This window comes from Crotalus tigris, unplaced genomic scaffold (assembly GCF_016545835.1).
Source record: "Crotalus tigris isolate CLP2741 ecotype Arizona unplaced genomic scaffold, ASM1654583v1 scf7180000024427.8105951120:4207309, whole genome shotgun sequence".
NCBI lineage: Eukaryota > Metazoa > Chordata > Lepidosauria > Squamata > Viperidae > Crotalus > Crotalus tigris.
The window spans coordinates 1,317,637-1,338,053 of record NW_024100595.1 but is presented as its reverse complement, the minus strand read 5'-3'; the positions used below and the strand labels follow the sequence as shown (position 1 = coordinate 1,338,053).

General features: G+C 42.3%; 1 protein-coding gene across 9 annotated transcripts; it reads right to left on the bottom strand.

The window, feature by feature from the left end:
- Positions 1-976: 976 nt before the first annotated feature.
- PRRT2 (proline rich transmembrane protein 2) lies at positions 977-19,990 on the bottom strand. Of its 9 annotated transcripts, none has more exons than XM_039330410.1 (4): positions 19,659-19,990; positions 4,907-5,501; positions 2,836-2,968; positions 977-1,160 (listed from the first exon to the last, which is right to left on the bottom strand). In XM_039330410.1, the coding sequence occupies exons 2-4, from the start codon at positions 5,486-5,488 to the stop codon at positions 1,150-1,152; spliced, it is 726 nt and encodes a 241-aa protein (XP_039186344.1). In that variant the 5' UTR covers positions 5,489-5,501; positions 19,659-19,990; the 3' UTR covers positions 977-1,149. The 9 variants fall into 9 exon arrangements, with proteins under 9 accessions (XP_039186344.1, XP_039186343.1, XP_039186349.1 ...); XM_039330409.1 differs by lacking the exon at positions 19,659-19,990 and adding an exon at positions 19,443-19,571; XM_039330415.1 differs by lacking the exon at positions 19,659-19,990 and adding an exon at positions 19,291-19,326.
- Positions 19,991-20,417: the final 427 nt, after the last annotated feature.

Sequence of the window (20,417 nt, the reverse complement as noted above, 5' to 3'; positions counted from 1 at the left end):
TCTTTTGTGTCATTTCATTCTGGTGTGTTGGACCTGTAACATTTTTCTCCGTAAAGCCCATTCTGCCAATCACCTCCTTCTTTTGCTCTGTGGGGGATTCCCCCCCTTTTTTTCATCTTCACTTTCACACCAGTTTCCACTGTACATTTTTGATCTTCTTGTGATTCAAGCTGTTGACTCTCTGTTGGTTGAATTGATTCCTTCAGCTAATTTCATCCATTCCATTGTCATTTCTTTTCGCCGGTTGATTGACAGGATGGTGTGTTTGGTTATATTTCTGGATGTCTTATAGGTGTGCAACCACACCTATTTGAATTATACTCCACCTGGATACCACACCTTTGGAGTCATGGTAAGTTGCTCTAAGTTGTTCCATCACTGCCAGTTTTTAAACCAATTCATGGCTCTGAGCCCATTCCTTCTCATCGCTGTCTGTTGTCTTTTGTAAGAGAGATCAGCTTTTCCTCTTTTCCAAAGCTCATTCTTTTCCTTTGTTCCCAGCAAAAACGTGTAAACATGCTCCCCCCCCTATATTCATAGGAGCCATGGGGGGGGGAAGAGCTTTTTTCCAGAAGGTTCTTGTAAACATGGAACATTGAAAGAGTTTTATTTGCTGTTGAAATTTGGCAGTTGATGGAAGATGGGCAGACAGGTCATTGGTTGAATAGATGGATGGATGGATGGATGAAAAGAAAATGAGAGAGAAAGAGAGAGACTGTGGGAGAGAACATGGGAAATCTGTTCCTCCTTTTTCCTTCTTTCTCCATTGGATGGGGGGGGGTGTTGGTTCCAGTTTTGGGGGGGAGGAATTGAACTCCCTACAGTGAGAGAGAAAATATTTAACCACATTGCAAGCTGTTTCTTCAGTTTTCTTTCATTTGTGTTCCTTTGTCTTCTCTCTCTCTCTCTCTCTCTCTCTCTCTCTCTCTCTCTCTCTCTCTCTCTCTCTCTCTCTCTCTCTCTCTCTCTCTCTCTCTCTTTCTCTCTCTTTCTATTGTTTCCATCCTTGTGCTCTTGCTTTGTATGGTTCTGGGATGCAGGGGAGGCGGGTGGGATGAGAAGGGATGGGGCCACTGTAGTCATACGGGTCCCCTGCTCCAAAGATGGAAAATTTGAGGCTAGGGGTGCAGTAGCAGCCAAGGGCTGCCTTCACTGAAACACTGGGAAGGAGAAAGGTTTGAGGGAAAGGGAACAAGGGCAAAGGAATCGAGGAGGGGAGGACGAACACAGGAAAAAAGAGCAAAACAAGGGATTTATTTACTATTTGTTAAGAAACATGAGGGATTAATATCTCAGATGTGCTCAATTCACCCTCCCTATCCCTGGCATTCATTGGAACCCAAAGCATGCAGGAGCAGACCATTAGGAAAAGCAAGGGGAGATTCATGATGTTATTTCAAGGGCAGGTGTAAAATTGCACGGATCAAAAAAGTCACAATGGCAGTTGTGACCATGTGATCAAAGCCCCACCCTCTTTTTACACAGATTGCACGGGTGATATATAGAAAGATTTTGTCTAGTGCAGGGGTAGGCAACCTTGGCTTTTATGACTCGTGGACTTCAACTTCCAGAATTCCTGAGCCAGCCATTTCTAGTCTGGTGCTGGCATAGGAATTCTGGGAGTTGAAGTCCACGAGTCATAAAAGAGCCAAGGTTGCCTACTCTTGGTCTAGTGCAGTGTTTCCCAAACTTGACAATTTTAAGGCATGAGGACTTCAACTCCCAGAATTCCACAGTCAGCAACGCTGGCTGTAGAATTCTGGGAGTTGAAGTCCACATGCCTTAAAATTGTCAAGTTTGGGAAACACTGGTCTAGTGGTTAAAGCACCAGGCTAGAAATCAATTGATGAGTTCTAATCCTCCCTTAGCATGAAAGCTAGCTGGATGACCTGGGGCCAATCACTCTCTCTTAGCCCACCTTACCCCACCAGGTTGTTGTTGTGGGGAAATTAGGAGGAAAGAATACTGTGTGTGTATACCACCTTGAGTTATGTATAAAATAACGGTGGCAAATGAATAAATAGACCAGGTGTGGCTTTGATGCCCTGACTGCAATTCTGACTTTTTTTTACTATTATTAGCAGTAAAGGTTTTAGGCTGGGGTTTTATCTATTATAATTAATATTGATAATTGTATCTTATCTGGTTACTTCAAAGTCTCACAACGCTCTGGTTGGCTCATAGGCCTCCCCACAAAAAATGACTGACCCCCCCCCCCAAAGGAGCTTTTTTGGAGCAGGTTTTAATAAGAATGCTGATTTCCATGAGCCAGACTTTGTACTGTAGATATCGCCTGCTTCTCTGTCAGTGATCTTTTGGGTCATAATTATGTAACCTCTTGTCACAACAAGACTCTTTAATGTATTATGATTATTATTATTATAGCAGTTTATTTCTCTTGGGGGAACATTAGCAGCCAATAATGGTTGCAGCGTAATCAGCACAGTACCTCGTCTGGCTTTGTCCTCCCCAGTGGGGTCTTCTCCACAGAGTATCAAGGTAAAGTCCATTTTAAGAAAAGGAAGTCTTTATTCTGAAATCATCTTCTGAAGTAGTCCAAAACAATGCTCCTCAACCAAGAAGGGTGAACTTCAACTCCCAGAATTCCCAAGCCAGGACGCTGGCTGGAGAAATCTGGGAGCTGAAGTCCATGCATCTTTAAATTGCTGAGATTGGGAATCACTAGTCTAAAATCTAAGCATCACAACTCTCTAGAGCAGGGATCTTCAAACTTGGCCCTTTTATGACTTGTGGACTTCAACTCCCAGAATTCCTCAGGCAGCGTGCCTGACTAGAGAAATCCTCCTGTCAAACAGTGCTTTCCTGTCCACTCACCTCCAAAATTGATGGCACAAGAGGCCACAATGATGAGCAAGCCCCCGACCAGGGCCACGATACTCAGCAGCTTTGCTACCCGTCCCAAGCGCCGAGCCCCATCAATGTCTCCCTGCTGAAAGCTGTTACGGGACTGAAGAGGGAGAAAAAGAAAAATGCTGTTAAAAATATAAGAGCTCACCTGAGCATCTCAACCATTTCCACTTCTTAAATCGAAACACACACATCACTGACACTGCGGTAGTTAGTGGACACTCAAAGCACAACATTGGCAATCCTGGCTGAATCACTTCAACTCTGCCAGTGGAAAATGGATCAAGCCATTAAGAATGTTCTTACAATGATTCAAGTTCAAGCAAAGGATTTCCCTAAAATATTAGAGCACCCAAAAGAAATAAAATTGCTCTGTTGATCTCGCTTCCTAACAAGGTAGTAGTAGTCCTTGACTTACCAGCTTACAAGTGAGCTAAAGGTTTCCATTGCTAATCAAGACAGTTGCTAAATGCGTTTTACTCCATTTTATGAACTTTCCTGTCACCGTTGTTAAGTGAATCACTGTAGCTGTTAAGTTAGTAACATGATTGTTAAGTAAATCTGGCTTCCCTGTCCACTTTGCTTGTCAGAAGGTCACAAAATGTGACCCTGTGACCCCTAGGCATTTCAACCATCATAATTATATGCCAGTTGCCAAGCGTCCAGATTTTAATCATGTGATTGTGGGGATGTTGAAAGGGTCGTAAGTGTGAAAACAGTCATACAGTAAGCCTTTGTAACTTTGAACGTAACTAAATGAATTATTTGTAAGTTGATTGTAAGTATTGGAGATGGCAGTGGAAGGGGGCCAGGCTTTGTTCCTGCCCCTCCTGATTATTCTAATTAAAAACAAATTGAAAGCTTTTTCTCAAGCTCTGATTGAAAGACTGCAAAGGCCATGTTTGATTTAGAGACCCACAAGAAGGAGAAGCTGAGATATTAACAGTTAGACAGCTTCTCAATCAGGCATAAAAATCATTCACTCATCCTCACTGCGAGGGTATCCAAAAAAGTCAGGATGGCAGCCTGAACCATGCAATCAAACCTGTCCCCTCTTGATGTGCATTAACTGCATGATTGTGACACTACTTTGACTTTTTGCCCCCCTCCCCTCAGATCCTTGCCCACTAAGCTGAATTTGTTTGCACGATAGATTTTTTTTTTCATTTGTGCGTATGCGCACATATATACAGATTAGCATGTGCAAATTTTACACAAGCCACAGCATTGTACTGTCCTTTCTTTTTGACAAAGCAAGTAGGATCTATTTCTCCCCTGGCACGAGGAGTCAAAAATGGAAATCGAAGAGAATACAGGTAGTCCTTGACTTACAGCCACAACTGGGATCAGAATTTCTGTTTGTTAAGTAAGGCAGTTGTTAAGTGAGTTGAGACCAATTTTAGGACCTATTTTGCCACACTTCTTAAGCAAATGACTGCAGTTGTTCAAGGAATCTAGCTTTCCCTATTGACTTCATTTGTCAGAAAGGTCATAAATGGCAAAGTCACCTGACCCCTGGGAAACTCCAATTGTTGAAAACACATGCTGATTGCCAAGTGCCTGAATTCTGATCACATGACGTGGGAATGCTGTGACAGTCATAAATGTGAGGACCAGTTGTAATTAACTTATTTCAATGCTGTTGTAACTGTGAATGATCACTGAACAAATGGTTGTAAGTTGAGGATTGTCTGTATCTTTTGCTCAGGGTTGAATTGTGGATCCTTGCTGCTCTCTGAGCTTGGTTGTTTGTTGGCAGACATTTCCTTACCCAACTAGGCAACATCATCAGTGTGAGGGGGAATGGAGTTTGCTTCCTGTTTATATACAGTAGCTTGTCCTGCCTGTTCCATTCCTGCATTGAGTAAGTGTACTGCTCTTCTTTTGTCTCGTGAAGATGAAGTATTGGTGCAGCAGCAGGCAGGCTGGGTGGAAAAGGTACATGGAAAGCGGCATTCAACCATGCCGGGGAAAGCGTTTTACAGGCTCTGCGTAGCCGGTGGTTCTTTTAATTGCCCAACCCCACCTTGGCACTTACCATGACCGAGTACACGAAGGCCACAATGTTGATCGGCCAGATGGGGCAAAAGCAGGACAGAGCAGCCATGAATATGTAGTCTCTGGGTTTCGCCCCAGCCTCCCCAGCTGCCGATCCAGTTGCTGAGGCCTGCCGACTCAGACTGGCCCGCGGAGATGCTGCTGTCCCCGCAAGATGTACCTGAGAGCCGGACAAGCTGCCCCTCGCAACCGCCCGCGGGCCTCCATTGACGCTGTTCTGGGGCTTCAGATCGTTTAGTGATGCTGACTTGGACCGTGCTGGGGTGCTGCCAGGAGGGGCTGGGTTGGTTCCTAATTCCTCAGCTGAGCCGGCCCTCAGCCCCAAGGGATCCCCATTCAGTTGTGGTCCTCCCACAGTCTCCTCTTCAATGGTGACGGTCACCAGCATGGATGACGGAGGGGCCTCTGGTGCTGGGGGGCTACAAGGTGGGGATTCCAGCTGTGGTTGTTGCTCCGGCTTTGCCTCTGGCTCAGTTTTTGGCTCCGGCTCTTTCTTCTCTCCTTCATCTTGCTTTGTCTCTGGCTCTGGAGGAGCCTCGTTCTTCTCCACATCATCTGACATGACAGGCAAGGATCTAGGGAGAATTAGAGGAGGCTTGAATTCAATAACATCAAACTAGGAGAAATCTTGGATTGCATCAACCCCACAGCCTACTCTCTATATCTGAGTTGCTTTGAGGAAAACAGAAAATAATAGAGACGCTCTTTCCATGTCTTTCAACCTGAGGCTCCAAGATCTTCAAGGAGACCTTTAGAATTTCTAAAGTGATAATTTGGGGATAAGAACTTGGACATGGAAATGGCTATTAGCTGAGAAATGTCTGCAATCCTCCCACAATAGATGAATGGCTGCAAATGTTGACGGAGTTAGCAGAGATGGCTAAATTGACTACTTTGGTTAAAGAAAAGAACACAATTAATTTTGTTTCTACTAAGAAGCCTCTTCTGGACTTTGTGCTTGAGTTAGAAAAAAAACAAAACTTTTATTTTGGATTCTGCTGATTAGATAGATTTCTCGATATAGAAACGGCTAGCATATAGTACGGTATTATATAAAAGTAAAAAGTCAAGGTGTGATTACCTTATTCTACTGTGCCCAAAGGAGTCAGGAGTCAATCCTTTTTTCCCCCTCTTTTACCCAACACTTTTTTCTTTCCCCCTTTCTTCCCCTATTTTCACATTATCTTCGTTTTCTTTGTTTCTCTGTATTTTGTATTTTGATTAACTAAAAAAATTTGCCAGGAAGAAACATTGTCTCCTCTGCATGTGATTGGTTTTCCAGAGCAGGAGTGAAGGTAAATTAAAACCCGCTGGTGAAAGTCAACATGAGGGTTTGACGTCTGTTTTTAAGAAGTAATAACAAGACAAGAGAATGTTTACAGTAGCAATATATGCTGCTGAAATGAAGAAGGATGTGAGGTTTATTCAATTCCAGTACTTGAAACAACATTTATGACTTCCAAATTTCCATCTAGTGCTAGTACACACATACACACAAACACACAAAATTACAGAAGGTGCAAGTCTTCCTCCTTCCTCTATTTTTCTGCAGAGTAATATGATTAAGCTTTCATATGAGGTACATTTTGGATGGAAATTTACATTTTAGAAATAATGGCTTTTATTATGTTTAGAATAATAAATCCAGAACTGGCGTTAGATCTTAGTTGCTTTTTAAAATTGCCTTTCATTTTTCCATACTACTTAAATTTGGGGGGGGGGAAACTCATCATCCTATTGATCATATATTGATATACTGACATTTTACATATGCATATTAAATCTAAATTCATTTGGATTTCTATAATAAATACACAAATTATAAATAAATAATAAATGTTTAGTAAGGCATGGATTATATATATATTACTTGGAGTTTCTGCAGAATACCCTTCCTTTGCACAAGGCTATCTCACACTTTGAACTGATTTTTTTTCAAATAACAATTAAACTGAAGAGTTATAGCTAATGTAAAGATGAAACATGAAGATCCAGCCCAAGGACATCTTACCACCAACACAGCCTCATACAGATAGTCCTTGACATGACCACAATTGAGCCCAACATTTATGTTGCCATGCAAAACATTTTTGAATTCTGCCCCTTTTTACAACCCTTCTTGCCACAGTTGTTAAGTGAATCATTGCTTCTGTTAAGTTAGTATCACGGTTGTTAAGTGAACCTGGCTTCTCCATTGACTTTGCTTATCAGAAGGTTGCAAAAGGTGATCACACGACCCCAGGACACTGCAACTGTCATAAATATGAGACAGTTATCAAGTATAGGATTTTGATCTCATGGCCGTGGAGATACTGCAATAGTCATAGGTATAAAACCGGTTATAAGTCATTTTTTTCAGTGCCGTTGTAACTTCGAACAGTCACTAAACAAACTGTTGTAAATCAAGTACTACCTGTATCCCCATCCACCATCTTTTACCTCATTCTGAGGTGTTGAGGGGCAGCCTAAAAGATGGTGGGAAGAACAGTGATGAGTTCCAGGCATCAGATGAAACCTGACCCATTGTGATTGCCATCTGGAAGAAGATCAGCTCTGAGATTTACATGAAGTAGCTAATCTGAAACTGAACAGAATTTCAAACTGTCAGCTTAACTTTTAAGGTTGACTTGAGAGGGCTTATGCTGGCTAACATAATTTAAGCTAAGTATGCCAACATTAATCCAGTGCAGAGTTGAATAATAGGTGAGAGGAAGGGAAACAACGAGGAATTAAATGTTTGGGAAACAAGATTTAATAAGTTTTTTAAAAAACTCACTTGTGTTGAGATGCACACCTGGTGACTTCATGAATGTCTCTACTGTTGGTCTAGGGATCTAGACCAGAAGTGGAGAACTATGTCTCTTTATCATTTGTGGACGTCAACTCCCAGAATTCGGGAATTTTGGGAGTTGGAAGTCCACAAGTCACAAACTGGCCATAGTTCCCCACCTTGGGTCTAGGCAAATTTACAAAGCTACCTGATGACATCCCACTAGGACAGGGGTCTTCAAATGTGGTCCTTTTATGACTTGTGGACTTCAACTCCCAGAATTCCTCAGCCAGGCACACTGGCTGAGGAATTCTGGGAGTTGAAGTCCACAAGTCATAAAAGGGCCAGGTTTGAAGACCCCTGTACTAGGATAAGCGGTCCTAACTCCAACCACTGGGATCCAGAAAAAGAACCTTCTCTGCTGTAGCACCTGTCCTTTGGAACATCCTGCCCTCTGGGATGAGATCTGCTCCTTACTCCTAGCCTTCCACAAGGGCCTGAAGATCTGCATCTGCCAGTTAGCCTGACAACCCAATGGGAAAGTTCTACACTGGAGGTGGCTGCTTTTATTATTGTAAGATGCCTAGAGCAGCCTCATGGTGAGATAAGCAGCAAATAAATTTAACAAACAGAGGAAAACAAATAAATCTATAAAAGTGAGTTACTGCTGTTTTTCTCCCAGATAGTGGGTTTTTAAAAAAAATTTAACCAACTTATCTGCTTTGCAGAGCAACGCAATGGCTCAGTGGTTAAGACGCTGGACTTGTTGGCTGGATGGCCAACAGTTTGGGTTCGAGACTCAAGACCAAGTGCCGCGCAACAGAACCAAGGCCCATCTTCATCTAGCTTCTGCCCACCTAGCAGTTTGAAAGCATGCACATGCATGCAGAATAGATAAATAGGTACCACTTCAGTAGGGAGGAAGCTCCGCTATGTCATGTGGCCACATGACCACGAAAACATCTTCGGACAGCACTGTTTGAATGGCTTTGAAACAGAGATGAGTGCCACCCCTTATAGTCAGCAATGATTAGTGGAGTAAAATCCGCAGGGACTCCTTTCTTTTCCTTTTCTTTCCTTTCCTTTCCTTTCCTTTCCTTTCAATAATAATAATAATAATAATAATAATAACTACCTTGACGTGGTTGTGGGCTTGTGTACTCTGAGGAAGGTGAGAGCTATGCCAGAGGTTCAACCATACTGGACAGGTCTCATCAGAGGAGTCAGACAAAGAGTGTCTCTCCCATAAAAAATATGGTGAGACGTAAATTGCAGAATGCCATACCGGCTCGGACGTCGCCCGGGTTAACAAGGTCCGCACTAGATATTGGAGTTCCTGGATATCTGGTGAAAAATGGGTTACAGGACTCAGGACTGTTGGCTGAGCAACCAGGGCCAGCAGCTGCAGAACTACTGGAAGAAAAGGTGTTTACCCGTCGCAGATACACAGTGATGGAAAACAAAAAAATAATGATCTGTTACTACAGATCAAGTCCAACAAGACGAGGATATCTAAAACGAATGCACCAGTTCTGGAAAGAACAACATCCAGAATCAGAAATAACAGAACAGAGACTAGCAGATCAACGCCGATTTATAACACGAAATAAAGTATTCACAGAAACAGAATTGGACGAACTGCAAAGGTTTACCCAGGGCAAAGAAATCAAAGCCTTACCAGAAGTAATTCAGAAGGTAGAGGCAAACCAGGGGGAGTTGGCAGTGAAGGAATCCAGCAGAGATATACAACTGTTCTCATTTGGAAACCAGGCACCTCTACCTCAGGAAGAACAAAACCCTCTAACTAAAGAAATAAAAGAATTGAAACAAAGAATAACTGAGCATCTAGAACAGCACAAAAACAACAGAATAAGGCTACCTGCATTGAAGCTTGTTCCAAAGAAACAGCTAGCACAAGCATTAAAAGATGCAAATACTGCAATATCAAGTATAAGCACCAATTCACTGCAAGAAACAAACCAACTAATGTACAGCACAGCTGCAGTTATAACAGAATACCTGGGATGCAAAATCAACAAAGAAGAAAAACAAACAAACAGTGCACCAGAAAAATGGAAGGTTAGACTAGAAAATAAGATCAGCAAGTTAAGATCACATGCAAGCAAGCTAGAACAGATGAAAGAAAAGAAGCTGAAGAACAAGAAGACCAAAGAATACCTAATCAAGAAATACCACTTAGAAACAAGGAAGATCAAGGAAGCACTGGAAATAATAAAGCAACAAATAACAGCTATAGCCAGGAAAATCAGTAGATATGAAGCTCGAATTGCAAACTATAGGCAGAACCTCCAATTTCAATCCAATCAGAAACGTTTCTACCAATCCATCAATGGAGAAACTGCAAGGAATCAGTCAGTACCTGACAAGGAAGAAACAGTGCAGTTCTGGAAGCAGATATGGGATAACCCAAAGAAATACAACAAGGATGCGGCTTGGTTAAAAGAGGTGGATGCAAATAAAACAGAAGTTGAAATGAAAGAACTAGTAATAACAACAAAAATGGTAGAAAAAAGAGCAAAGAAAATCAAAAATTGGTCAGCACCAGGTGAAGATGAACTGCATGGGTTTTGGTTGAAACATCTAACTGTTATACACCCACTCATTGCCAAACAGTTCAACAATATACTACAAGGAGGAGAAATTGAAAAGTGGCTAACAACTGGGAAAACCTACCTAATAATGAAAAATCCAGCAAAAGGGGCAACACCAGGTAACTACAGGCCAATTACCTGCTTACCAACAACTTTCAAATTACTAACTGGTGTGGTAGCTGATGCAGTACAACAGCATCTAGTTGAAAACAATCTCTTTCCACCTGAGCAGAAAGGAAACCGCCCCAATAGCAGAGGAACAAAAGATCAACTCCTAATAGACAAAATGATCTTGGAAAACTGCAAGAGAAGGAAGACCAACCTGAATGTGGCATGGATTGACTACAAAAAGGCATTTGACTCTCTGCCACATGATTGGATAACAAAGTGCCTAGAAATAACAGGAGTCAGTAGAAACATCAGAAAATTTGTGCAAAGATCGATGGCACAATGGAAGACACAGTTGCAGATCAATGGTGAGAGGCTGGGAGAGGTTAATATCAAGAGAGGAATATTTCAAGGAGATTCATTATCACCATTACTATTTGTTATTGCACTGTTTCCTCTGTCAACAATACTGAATAACTCAGGACATGGCTATCAAACATCAAAAACATCTGCCAGACTATCCCACCTCCTTTACATGGATGATCTGAAGCTGTATGGAAAAACATCATCTGAAATAGAATCGCTGCTCAACACTGTCCGTATATATAGCCAAGATATTGTAATGGAGTTTGGCTTGGACAAATGTGCCACACTTACTATCAAACAAAGAAAAATAGTGAAAACTGAAGGAATCAAGATGCCCCACGAAAATACATTAAGAGTCTGGATGAGGAAGAGTACTACAAATACTTGGGTATCCTTCAAGCTGACAACATCAAGCACACTGAAGTCAAGAAAAAGATTAGAGGTGAATACATCAAGAGAGTGAAGAAGATCTTAAAGTCCAAACTCAATGGAGGAAATACCATAAAGGCAATCAACACCTGGGCAATCCCAGTCATTAGGTACACAGCTGGAATAGTGGACTGGACTCAAGCAGAACTAAAAGCAATGGATAGGCAGACCAGAAAAATAATGACAATGAATCATGCCCTTCATCCACGCAGTGACATTGATAGACTTTATCTACCAAGGCAAATAGGTGGGCGTGGAATGCTACAAGTACATCAGATGGTTGAAGAAGAAAAAATGGCTTTGGAAGAATATCTGAAGAACAATGATGAAGATGCACTGAAATTAGTATATCAGGAAGGCTTACTGACTACTGGAGAGACCAAACTGGCCTACAAGAAAGACCAAATGAAGAACAGAATAGAGGCATGGGAAGACAAAGCACTACATGGCCAATACATGAAAAAAATAGCTGGGAAAGCAGATAATAATAAAACCTGGCAAGGGCTAAGAGCAGGAAAATTGAAGAAAGAGACCGAGGGACTAATTCTGGCTGCACAAGACCAAGCCTTAAGGACAAATGCATACAAAGTCAAAATTGAGAAGACAGCAACAGACAGTAAGTGCCGCCTATGCAAAGAAGCTGAAGAAACAGTGGACCACTTGGTAAGCTGTTGCAAGAAGATTGCGCAGACTGATTACAAGCAGCGGCATGACAAAGTAGCAACAATGGTGCATTGGAAGATCTGCAAAAAATATCATTTGCCTGTAAGCAAAAACTGGTGGGATCATAAAATAGAGAAAGTCATAGAAAATGATAAAATTAAACTGCTCTGGGACTTCAGAATTCAACAGACAAGCACCTGCAACATAACACCCCAGACTTAACAATTGTCGATAAGAAAGACAAAAAAGTCTGGATAGTGGATGTGGCAGTGCCTGGAGACAGCAGAATAGAGAGAAAGAACTGGAGAAGATAACAAAATACAAAGACCTACAAATAGAAATAGAAAGACTGTGGCAAAAGCAAGCAAGGGTAGTACCAATAGTAATAGGCTCCTTGGGTGCAATCCCAAAACAACTGGAGCATCACTTGAACACCATTGGCATTGACAAATTCGCTATTAGTCAATTGCAAAAGGCGGCCTTATTAGGAACTGCTTCCATCCTGCGACGATACCTGTAACACCATCAAACATCCACATCTGCCTATCCCAGGTCCTGGGTAAGGACTCGATAGGTAGACAAAATGCCAAATCCAGTCTGAACATCTGGCTGACTGTGCGATGTTCCATAATAATGATGATGATGATGATGATGATGATGTTGGAAAGGACCTTGGAGGTCATCTAGTCCAGCCCCCTGCTCAGACAGGAAACCCTATATCATTTCAGACAAATGGCTGTCCAGTCTCTTCTTAAAAACTTCCAATGTTGGAGCATTCACCATTTCTGGAGGCAGGTTGTTCCACTGGTTAATTGTTTTAACTGTAAGGAAGTTTCTCTTTAGTTCTAGGTTGCTTCTCTCCTTGATTAGTTTCCATTCATTGCTTCTTGTCCTGCCTTCAGGGGCTTTGGAAAATAGCTTGACTCTCTCTTTTTTGTGGCAGCCCCTGAGATATTGGAACACTACTATCATGTCCCCCCTCGTCTTTCTCTTTATTAAACTAGACATACCCAATTCCAGCAGCCATTCCTTATATGCTTTAGCCTCCAGTCCCCTAATCATCTTTGTTGCTCTTCTCTGTACTCTTTCTAGAGTCTCAACATCTTTTTTATATCGTGGTGACCAAAACTGGATGCAGTATTCCAAGTGTGGCCTTATCAAGGCATTGTAAAGTGGTATTAATACTTCACGTGATCTTGATTCTATCCCTCTGTTAATGCAGCCCAGCAGCATGTTGGCTTTTTTAGCAGCTGCAGCGCACGGCTGGCTCATATTTAGGTGATTGTCACTAGGATTCTGAGATCCCTCTCATAGTTGCTACTCCTCCTCCTTTCCTTTCCTTTCCTTTCCTTTCCTTTCCTTTCCTTTCCTTTCCTTTCCTTTCCTCTTTCCATCTTATTTGCAACCCTGGGATTTCTTAATGATCCCTCATTCAAATATTAACCAGGTTGTACTTGCTTTTGGAGATCATCAGGATTTGATAATATCTAAATGTCAAACTTTGGATGCATTCAAAATTAATGTTTGAATACAAGCCATCATAAAGCCCTCCATCCTTACAATATATTTAGGCATATGCAAAATAAAGGAAAACTGTTAAGAAATAATATACTAAGACTTCTTTTAAAAAATTATTATTTTAATTTTAAAAACTTACTCAGTGGTGGCGAACCTATCGCACAGGTGCCAGAAGCGGCACTCGGAGCCCTCTCTGTGGACACATCTGCGGTTGCCCCAGCCTTGCCTCCCCCCATGACCCCCTCCTCTCCAGCAGCCCCCCTGAAGGAGAGTTGCCCCTGAGCGTGGCCCACACGGAGCAGCGAGCCAAGGACATGGCAGCCAGGTAGCATAGACAAAACTCTGCCCTCACATCCCATCATGCAGTTGATGCTGCAGGGCGTGAGCAGAGGGTGTGGCCACCATAATGCTGCTGGGCTGCCTGGGCTATCTGCGGAGGGCCCTGGAGGTGGTGAGTGGTCCTGTGGGCAGGAGGGGTGGGGGATGGGGGGGCAGAGCAGGGACGGGGCAGGAGGGTGGAGTGGGGGCGGGGCCAGTTTTTGGGCACTCTGTCTCTAAAAGGTTCACCATCACTGACTTACATCATTCCTTCTCATCTCTGACATCCTGATATTTGGGCTTATAGTTTCTACCATTGTCAGCTAACATGAAACTTTGGCAAGACCAGGCTGGGGAAGAAACTATTATAGTAATTCATAGTTCATAGGAACTGTTGTGGTTGCACTGCAAATCACCAAGGATCAATAATTAGACAACACACACACACACACACACACACACACATACACACACACACGCACTAGTGCACACACATAACCTACATTTTCATTTTGGAATGCAGACCTAATATCAAGCTTATAGCACCAGACATTTAGCTTATAGCACCAAAACTGATTCTTAACTGATTTTTATCTTACATAAAATTTATACCCTTTTGCACTAATGCTGAAGATATAAAAGAATATCTGTGTGTTAAATTCTTAAGGACTTCCATTCCTACTGCTTCCTTTCCAGGTTCAAAACTTTTGCATTCCCCTTTCTGTGCAGACACAAAACTGGGAAGAGGAAGCTGACGTGGACCTTTCCGTCAGGTTCGATGGCCAGGGATTCATCTTAACATCCAGCTCCCTGCTCAGTGGCCATTCCTGATACGTATTTAAAAACAGGTTTGAGGCATTCACACATGCCCTTCTTAGGCATAAGTTAAAGATGCCATTTGTTTCTTAAACTGGCCTTGCATTATGACTTGCCTTGCTTGGTGTGAGCAAATTTGACTGATGCTCATCTGCCATGCAGACTGCTATAATTCCTGCATTGGTGTCTTCAGATTGGGGGTTTGTAATGCACTTTTTATGGAGCTAAAGGCAGTTCAGGAACTTCATCTAGGGTGGAGTGTGGCAGGCTAATGGAAGCAATTTAATGGTCTCGCCCATCATCCATTTGAGAAGTCTGCATAAATTGCTGATTAGTTTCTCAGCTCAGTTCAATACTGGATCCTCCCTCTTAACTCTGTAATTGCTAGAGTTCAAATGATCCATGGACAAAATATCCTTCTGCAATAAAGTAATTTTCCCTTCCACCCCAGCCTGCCTCTTCAGATCCTACAAAGTGGTTTGTTTCACTTCCAGTAGAAACAAATGTTTTTAATTGGAAGAAACTCTTTAGATGGCACAACTAGCTTTTTTTTCAAACGTCTTTTCAAAAATGAGTTAAGAATTTGCAGAACGTGACCCTCATTATCACTTTTTAATTCTTGTTAGCCCTGTTCTTGATACATGATTGCCTATTTTCCATCTTTATATCTACTTAATATTTCATTATTGGCATATGCGTATTGTTTTTAAAATAATAAAACCATCTGAAGTTATATAAACACTTTAGGCAGCTATTAAATAAAGAAATATAAACAAGATATAACTGTTGGGATATTTTCCCCAAGAACTGCCAGACATTAAGCCTACAACACCAAAACTGATTCTTATCTTACATAAAATAGTTAACTATAAATCAAGATTAGGAGCTATTATTCAGAGAAATATGTGGAAATTCAATGGTACATATTATTAATTATACATAAAATGGGTCTTCATTCAGTAACTTAAAATAATAGTCACCCAGTCTCTAAGCATATTCAGTCCAAGGGATAAATGAGACATCAGTTCATCTTTCAGTGCAAATTTAGTTTCAAACCAAAGTGCAAACAAAATTTGTTTGTAAAAAAAATTGCGATTGTAAAGTTTTAAAGATGTCAAAATGTATAAATAAAAGGAAAGAGTTCATAAAAGGGTACTGATAAAAATAATATAGAGACATGTATTATGCAAGAAAAGGATTCTTTGAAAAAGTATGCCTAAGGCAAAATTGTATGCAAAAAAGTGCAGATTAGAAAAAAAAAAGAGACTATGCCTCTTCAGGTTTTTCTAAGCTCAAAGTGGTCTAGAAGTGGGACAGAAATAAACAATTGAAAATGAGAAGCAAACAGGAATAAAGTTGGATGGATTTAGCCATCCTTGCCAAATCTACTTAGCTTGAGTTATTGCCTTGTAAATCTATTGCAGAATATATTAATTCAAAAGAGATGAACTCATTGAGTCAAATGACCAACAATGTAAAACATCTGGAATCTGGTACATTTTTTTCTGACTAAAAATTGTATGAAAGGGTATAAGCTTCATCCAAAATTTAGATTTTTTTTAACCCCACCTTTATTATTCTTTTTTATAAATAACTCAAGGTGGTGAACATATCTAATATTCCTTCCTCCTCCTACTTGCTCCACAACAACAACCCTATGAGGCGGGTAGGGCTGAAAAAGAGTGACTGGTCCAAAATCACATGCCTAAGGTGGGACTAGAACTCTCAGTCTCTGGTGATTGGCCCGAAGTCATCCAGTCAGCTTTCATGCATTAGGCAGGAGTAGAACTCACCGTCTCCCAGTTTCTAGCCAGGTGTCTTAACCAGTAGAGCAAAGGGGCTCTTTTATTATTCATTTCGCCTTTTAATATGTTTGTTAATTGGAAAAAGTACTATTGGATTCCAAATTTTTTGTCCCCAGACTCTTCTTTCAAGATTCATAATAGGGGGTGTAGCAAAGATTGACTCAGATAATCAGGAATTATAAAGGGCAGTTTACACCTAATCAAAACAGAGAGGGAAAGTACTGTGTTACAGAGCCATAGCTAACTGGGCAAGAGATGAGGAATACAAATCAGATGTTGATCCAATACAGAATACATGAACTGCAAGTTAACAATGAATTCTGGAGGGATGAGGCTGTTACAGGCTGCTGTTAATGTCATCCTTAAGTCATCTTAAACTCAGAATTTAGTTTAAATACTAGACTTAACTAGGTTTGGTTAACCACAGTGTATTACATTGTCTAGGTTTGCACAAGACGCTAAGTCATAAAACCACAATTGCTCATGAACAAAATACATTCCACAAAATAAAACATCCTATGGCTTAATGCAGCATGTGGCCCAAGTGATGTTTCAGCTAATGTGAGAGAGTTTCGACACATCCTGTTCAATCTCTCTTGATGCCCAAAAAAATTCCACTTGGAAATTCTGAATGCTGCAGTCCGCACACATCTAGAGGATGCCAAGATAGGGAAAGGCTGTATACACACCTACCTGGAAATGGATCCAACAGAACTCAGTCAGGTTTATTTCTGAATTCAACACTAGAAAAGTAATTTTGTCAACGAGTATGTGCTCCTGTATTTACAACTTGGTATTTTATGCTTTATCTCCGTATGCATACAAGCACACCCTTTTATAAACAAGCTAGAAAAATAACCATTATTGTTACAGCAAGTAATTATATAGCATATGTCTCCAGATGGCACACTCCCGTTTTTTTCTGACATGCTATATAATTAACATACAATCACCAACTTCTGATGCTGGTACATGAATGCCGTAACTGATTTTCTGATGGACACAATTCTCCCTTAGAGAAAACCCTTATAGGGAAATCCCTTGTGCATAAAAAGGCATACTGACTTACCAATAGTCTTATGAGCAGCATCACCAGCACATACAAAACAAGTGCTAACCCGTTATTTTGTATTAATTAGCTGGCACACATTTGTGGCACATGGCCTGGTGGTACAAGTGTCTCTTTCCATTATTTACACACATTCATAGAAAAAAAAATCTGATTTGATTCTCTAAACTTTTTGACTGCTCATCAAAAGGCAAAAGAGTAATCTCAAGGGAAAAAAAATCTTTGTCAATGCCTCCATCTTCGTCTGACAAAGCTGACTGGGGAATTATGGGAGTTGAAATCCATGCATCTTAAAAGTTGCTGAGGCTGAAAGGATAAAAGACATGCCCAGCCCCAAATCTTGGTATTTTCAATCATCTTCTCTCTTTTAATCTGATGCCGTTCTATATATTTTGAATTCATCTGTTTTATTCTCTGAGGCAACCATAACTCAAGCTTGCAAAGAGATTCCTAACAATAAAGCCACATTATTTCATGGAAAGAATTAAAAGCAGATGGAATTTCAGCAGGTCTCTCTCTTACACAAGGAATAGAAAATATCTGAGCATTAAGTTATGCAAGTTTTCTAAAACCAGATTAATTTTTATCATCTGGGATGGAGAACAGGTAGTAGAGTCACAGCACAGGAAAAGCACAGCTTCTCCTTATTACAAAAAACACCTGACACAAAGATGGGACTTATGGTCCTCAATATCTTCTCCCCCACTCCCATTCTCTCTTGGCTGGGTTGGTTGGGGCTGGTGCGAGTCCAACCTGTGTACATGCTTTCCATTCTAAGCAGATGCCTTTTTCTCTACTCCTCCACTGACTGGAAGCCTTCTTGTCTAAAGAGGATTGAATGGCTTGTATTGATTCCTTTCTCTTTATGGATATATTTCCAATAACCACCTTGATTTTCTGTTTCCTCTGTCTTGACCTCTGTCTTCTCTCTCAACCATAACCATTACCTGGGGATTGTACATATCTCAGATCACTCAACATCATCCAGGCACCCAAATCGCTTGAATCGGCTGTTTCCCTTCTCCCCCACACTCCCCATCTGCTCTTGAGGGTGAACTCACTTCCACAAACCCTTTGCTTACACGCGTTTCTTCTCCGCCATTCAACCCTCTCCCAGATCTGGCTTTTACCATGGACAGCTCCTTAGGAACCGCTTACTTTCCGCCGCCAATCCCCGCCGCCCAGCTTCCTCTGCTCTTCTTTCTGCTCAACTCATCCTCCCCTCCAAGTTGATCCCTCGCTCCCTCCTCCGATCTACAGGCCATTCGCTACCCTCCCCACTTTGCTGCCTTCAGAAAGCCCTGATGTCACCCTACCCCTCTCTGCTCTACACACGCGACTAAGCGCGCATAGGATCCTTGCTTTGCTCCGTGTCCCAGCCTTCGCTTTCTCCCTTTTCAAGGTAGGGTACGTTATATGGAAGAACCATAACTCAGTCAAAAGCCTTCATTGCCGAGCCCTCTCTTCATCTGTTTCCAACTTCATCGCACACTCTCTTCCCACAACCCTAGTTTACACCCATCTTGGAGCAAAGAGGGCCAAAACCCTCCCCCCGCCCAGCCATGTCGCCGGGCAGGCGGGCGGGCGGCACGCGCACACACACACACACATGCAGCCGAATCGCCTCTCGTCGCCGATGTCTCCTCGCCTCCACCAACCCACCACTTTCCTCTTTCAACTCCTTCCTCCCACGCACTCCCCCCGCCCTTATACCTGCTGCTCAGTCTTCCCGGTCTCCAGAGGGAACCTCAGCCAAGGATGGGATCCACGCCCACCCAGCATTCCTGACTGCCCCCACCCTTATTTCGCATCCCGACACATTTCCACAGCCTGATGCCCCCAGGAGCAGGACGCCCCTTCATCTACCACCGAGTGCCGCACTCCTCTCACCCACACCCAGCTCACGTCGGTCTTTTTGGTCTCCCCCGCCCGCTTGCCGCAGCAACAACCGGTCTCCCGTTATAGAGATGAGGTTTGGGGTGGCGGGTGTGTGTGTGTGTGGAAGAAAGGCTGGACCCAAGCAACGTCTCCAGTTCTCCTACCTGTGCTTCTGGCTACGTCCGGTTGACAGAAGGTGTTGAGGTGGGGTGAACAGAGCGCTAGAAGGTTGGATGCCCCCCTTACTCACACATCGCACCCCTCCCTCTTACTGCTGTAACCCTCCGTTCTCCCCTTCCATGGACAAGAGGCTACTGTAGATACAAAAAATGCAGCCTCCGCCCCCCTTCCCTCCCTCCCCCCACACCCACTCCTCTTACTTGCTCGCTCGGCAGCTTTGTCTGCAAGGACGCCCCTTCCCCTCCCTTTGCACTGGTGCACGTCAAACGGTCTCATCGACCCTACTTCTTCAATGCAAGCTGTGGGGGGAGTAGTTGTGGTTTGAGTTTTATGAAGAATCAGCTGATCTGGCAGGGGCAAGAGATTAGCAGAGATGGTGCTGTTGCTGGAAAGTCCCATATATTCCCGGATTTTTTTCCACCTGTCTTTCATTGCCAATGATAAAAACTTCACATTGACAAGCTACAAGTGCAGAGTATCAAAGAACTAGAGTTCTAGAACAATTGACACCATTTCCTCTGGGACTACCCACTGCAAATCAAAACCTGGCCAAATTAGCAAGAACTGAAAGCCCCATCAAGGGTGTAAAACTGAAATACCAGCCTAAGAAAGATGGGAGAAACCAGACTAATTATGTTTCGGATCCAAATTAGCTCAGCAAGCTGATGCAGGAGTTTGATGCAGAAAATGTTTTAGGGGAATCCTGCTTCCTCAGGAGAAAATTATATAAAATCTCTCGGTTCCAGTCTTTCATCAATTATTTATAAGCTGCCCAGGCTGCTGCAAGAGGGAGGACGAAAAGAGTCCACAAATTAACTCTAACCACAGCAGAGCTCCAGTGCAGCATTTAATGGCTTGCCAGGGCACAGCAACTGCATTACACCACAATTTCTGGCTCCAAAACATTCAGAATTGCTCTTTCTCCTATAAAGAAGGCTATACCCACTAAGCCATAACCC

What these genes read in the sequence shown, in the direction of transcription:
- PRRT2 (XM_039330406.1), bottom strand. Translation starts at nt 18,362, where the DNA reads ATGTACAATCCCCAGGTAATGGTTATGGTTGAGAGAGAAGACAGAGGT. An exon ending in AGAGGAAACAGAAAATCAAG is followed by an intron (nt 5,502 to 18,288) that starts GTGGTTATTGGA and finishes AATTCTCCCTAG; the next exon opens with ATCCTTGCCTGTCATGTCAG. An exon ending in CCTTCGTGTACTCGGTCATG is followed by an intron (nt 2,969 to 4,906) that starts GTAAGTGCCAAG and finishes CTCCCTCTTCAG; the next exon opens with TCCCGTAACAGCTTTCAGCA.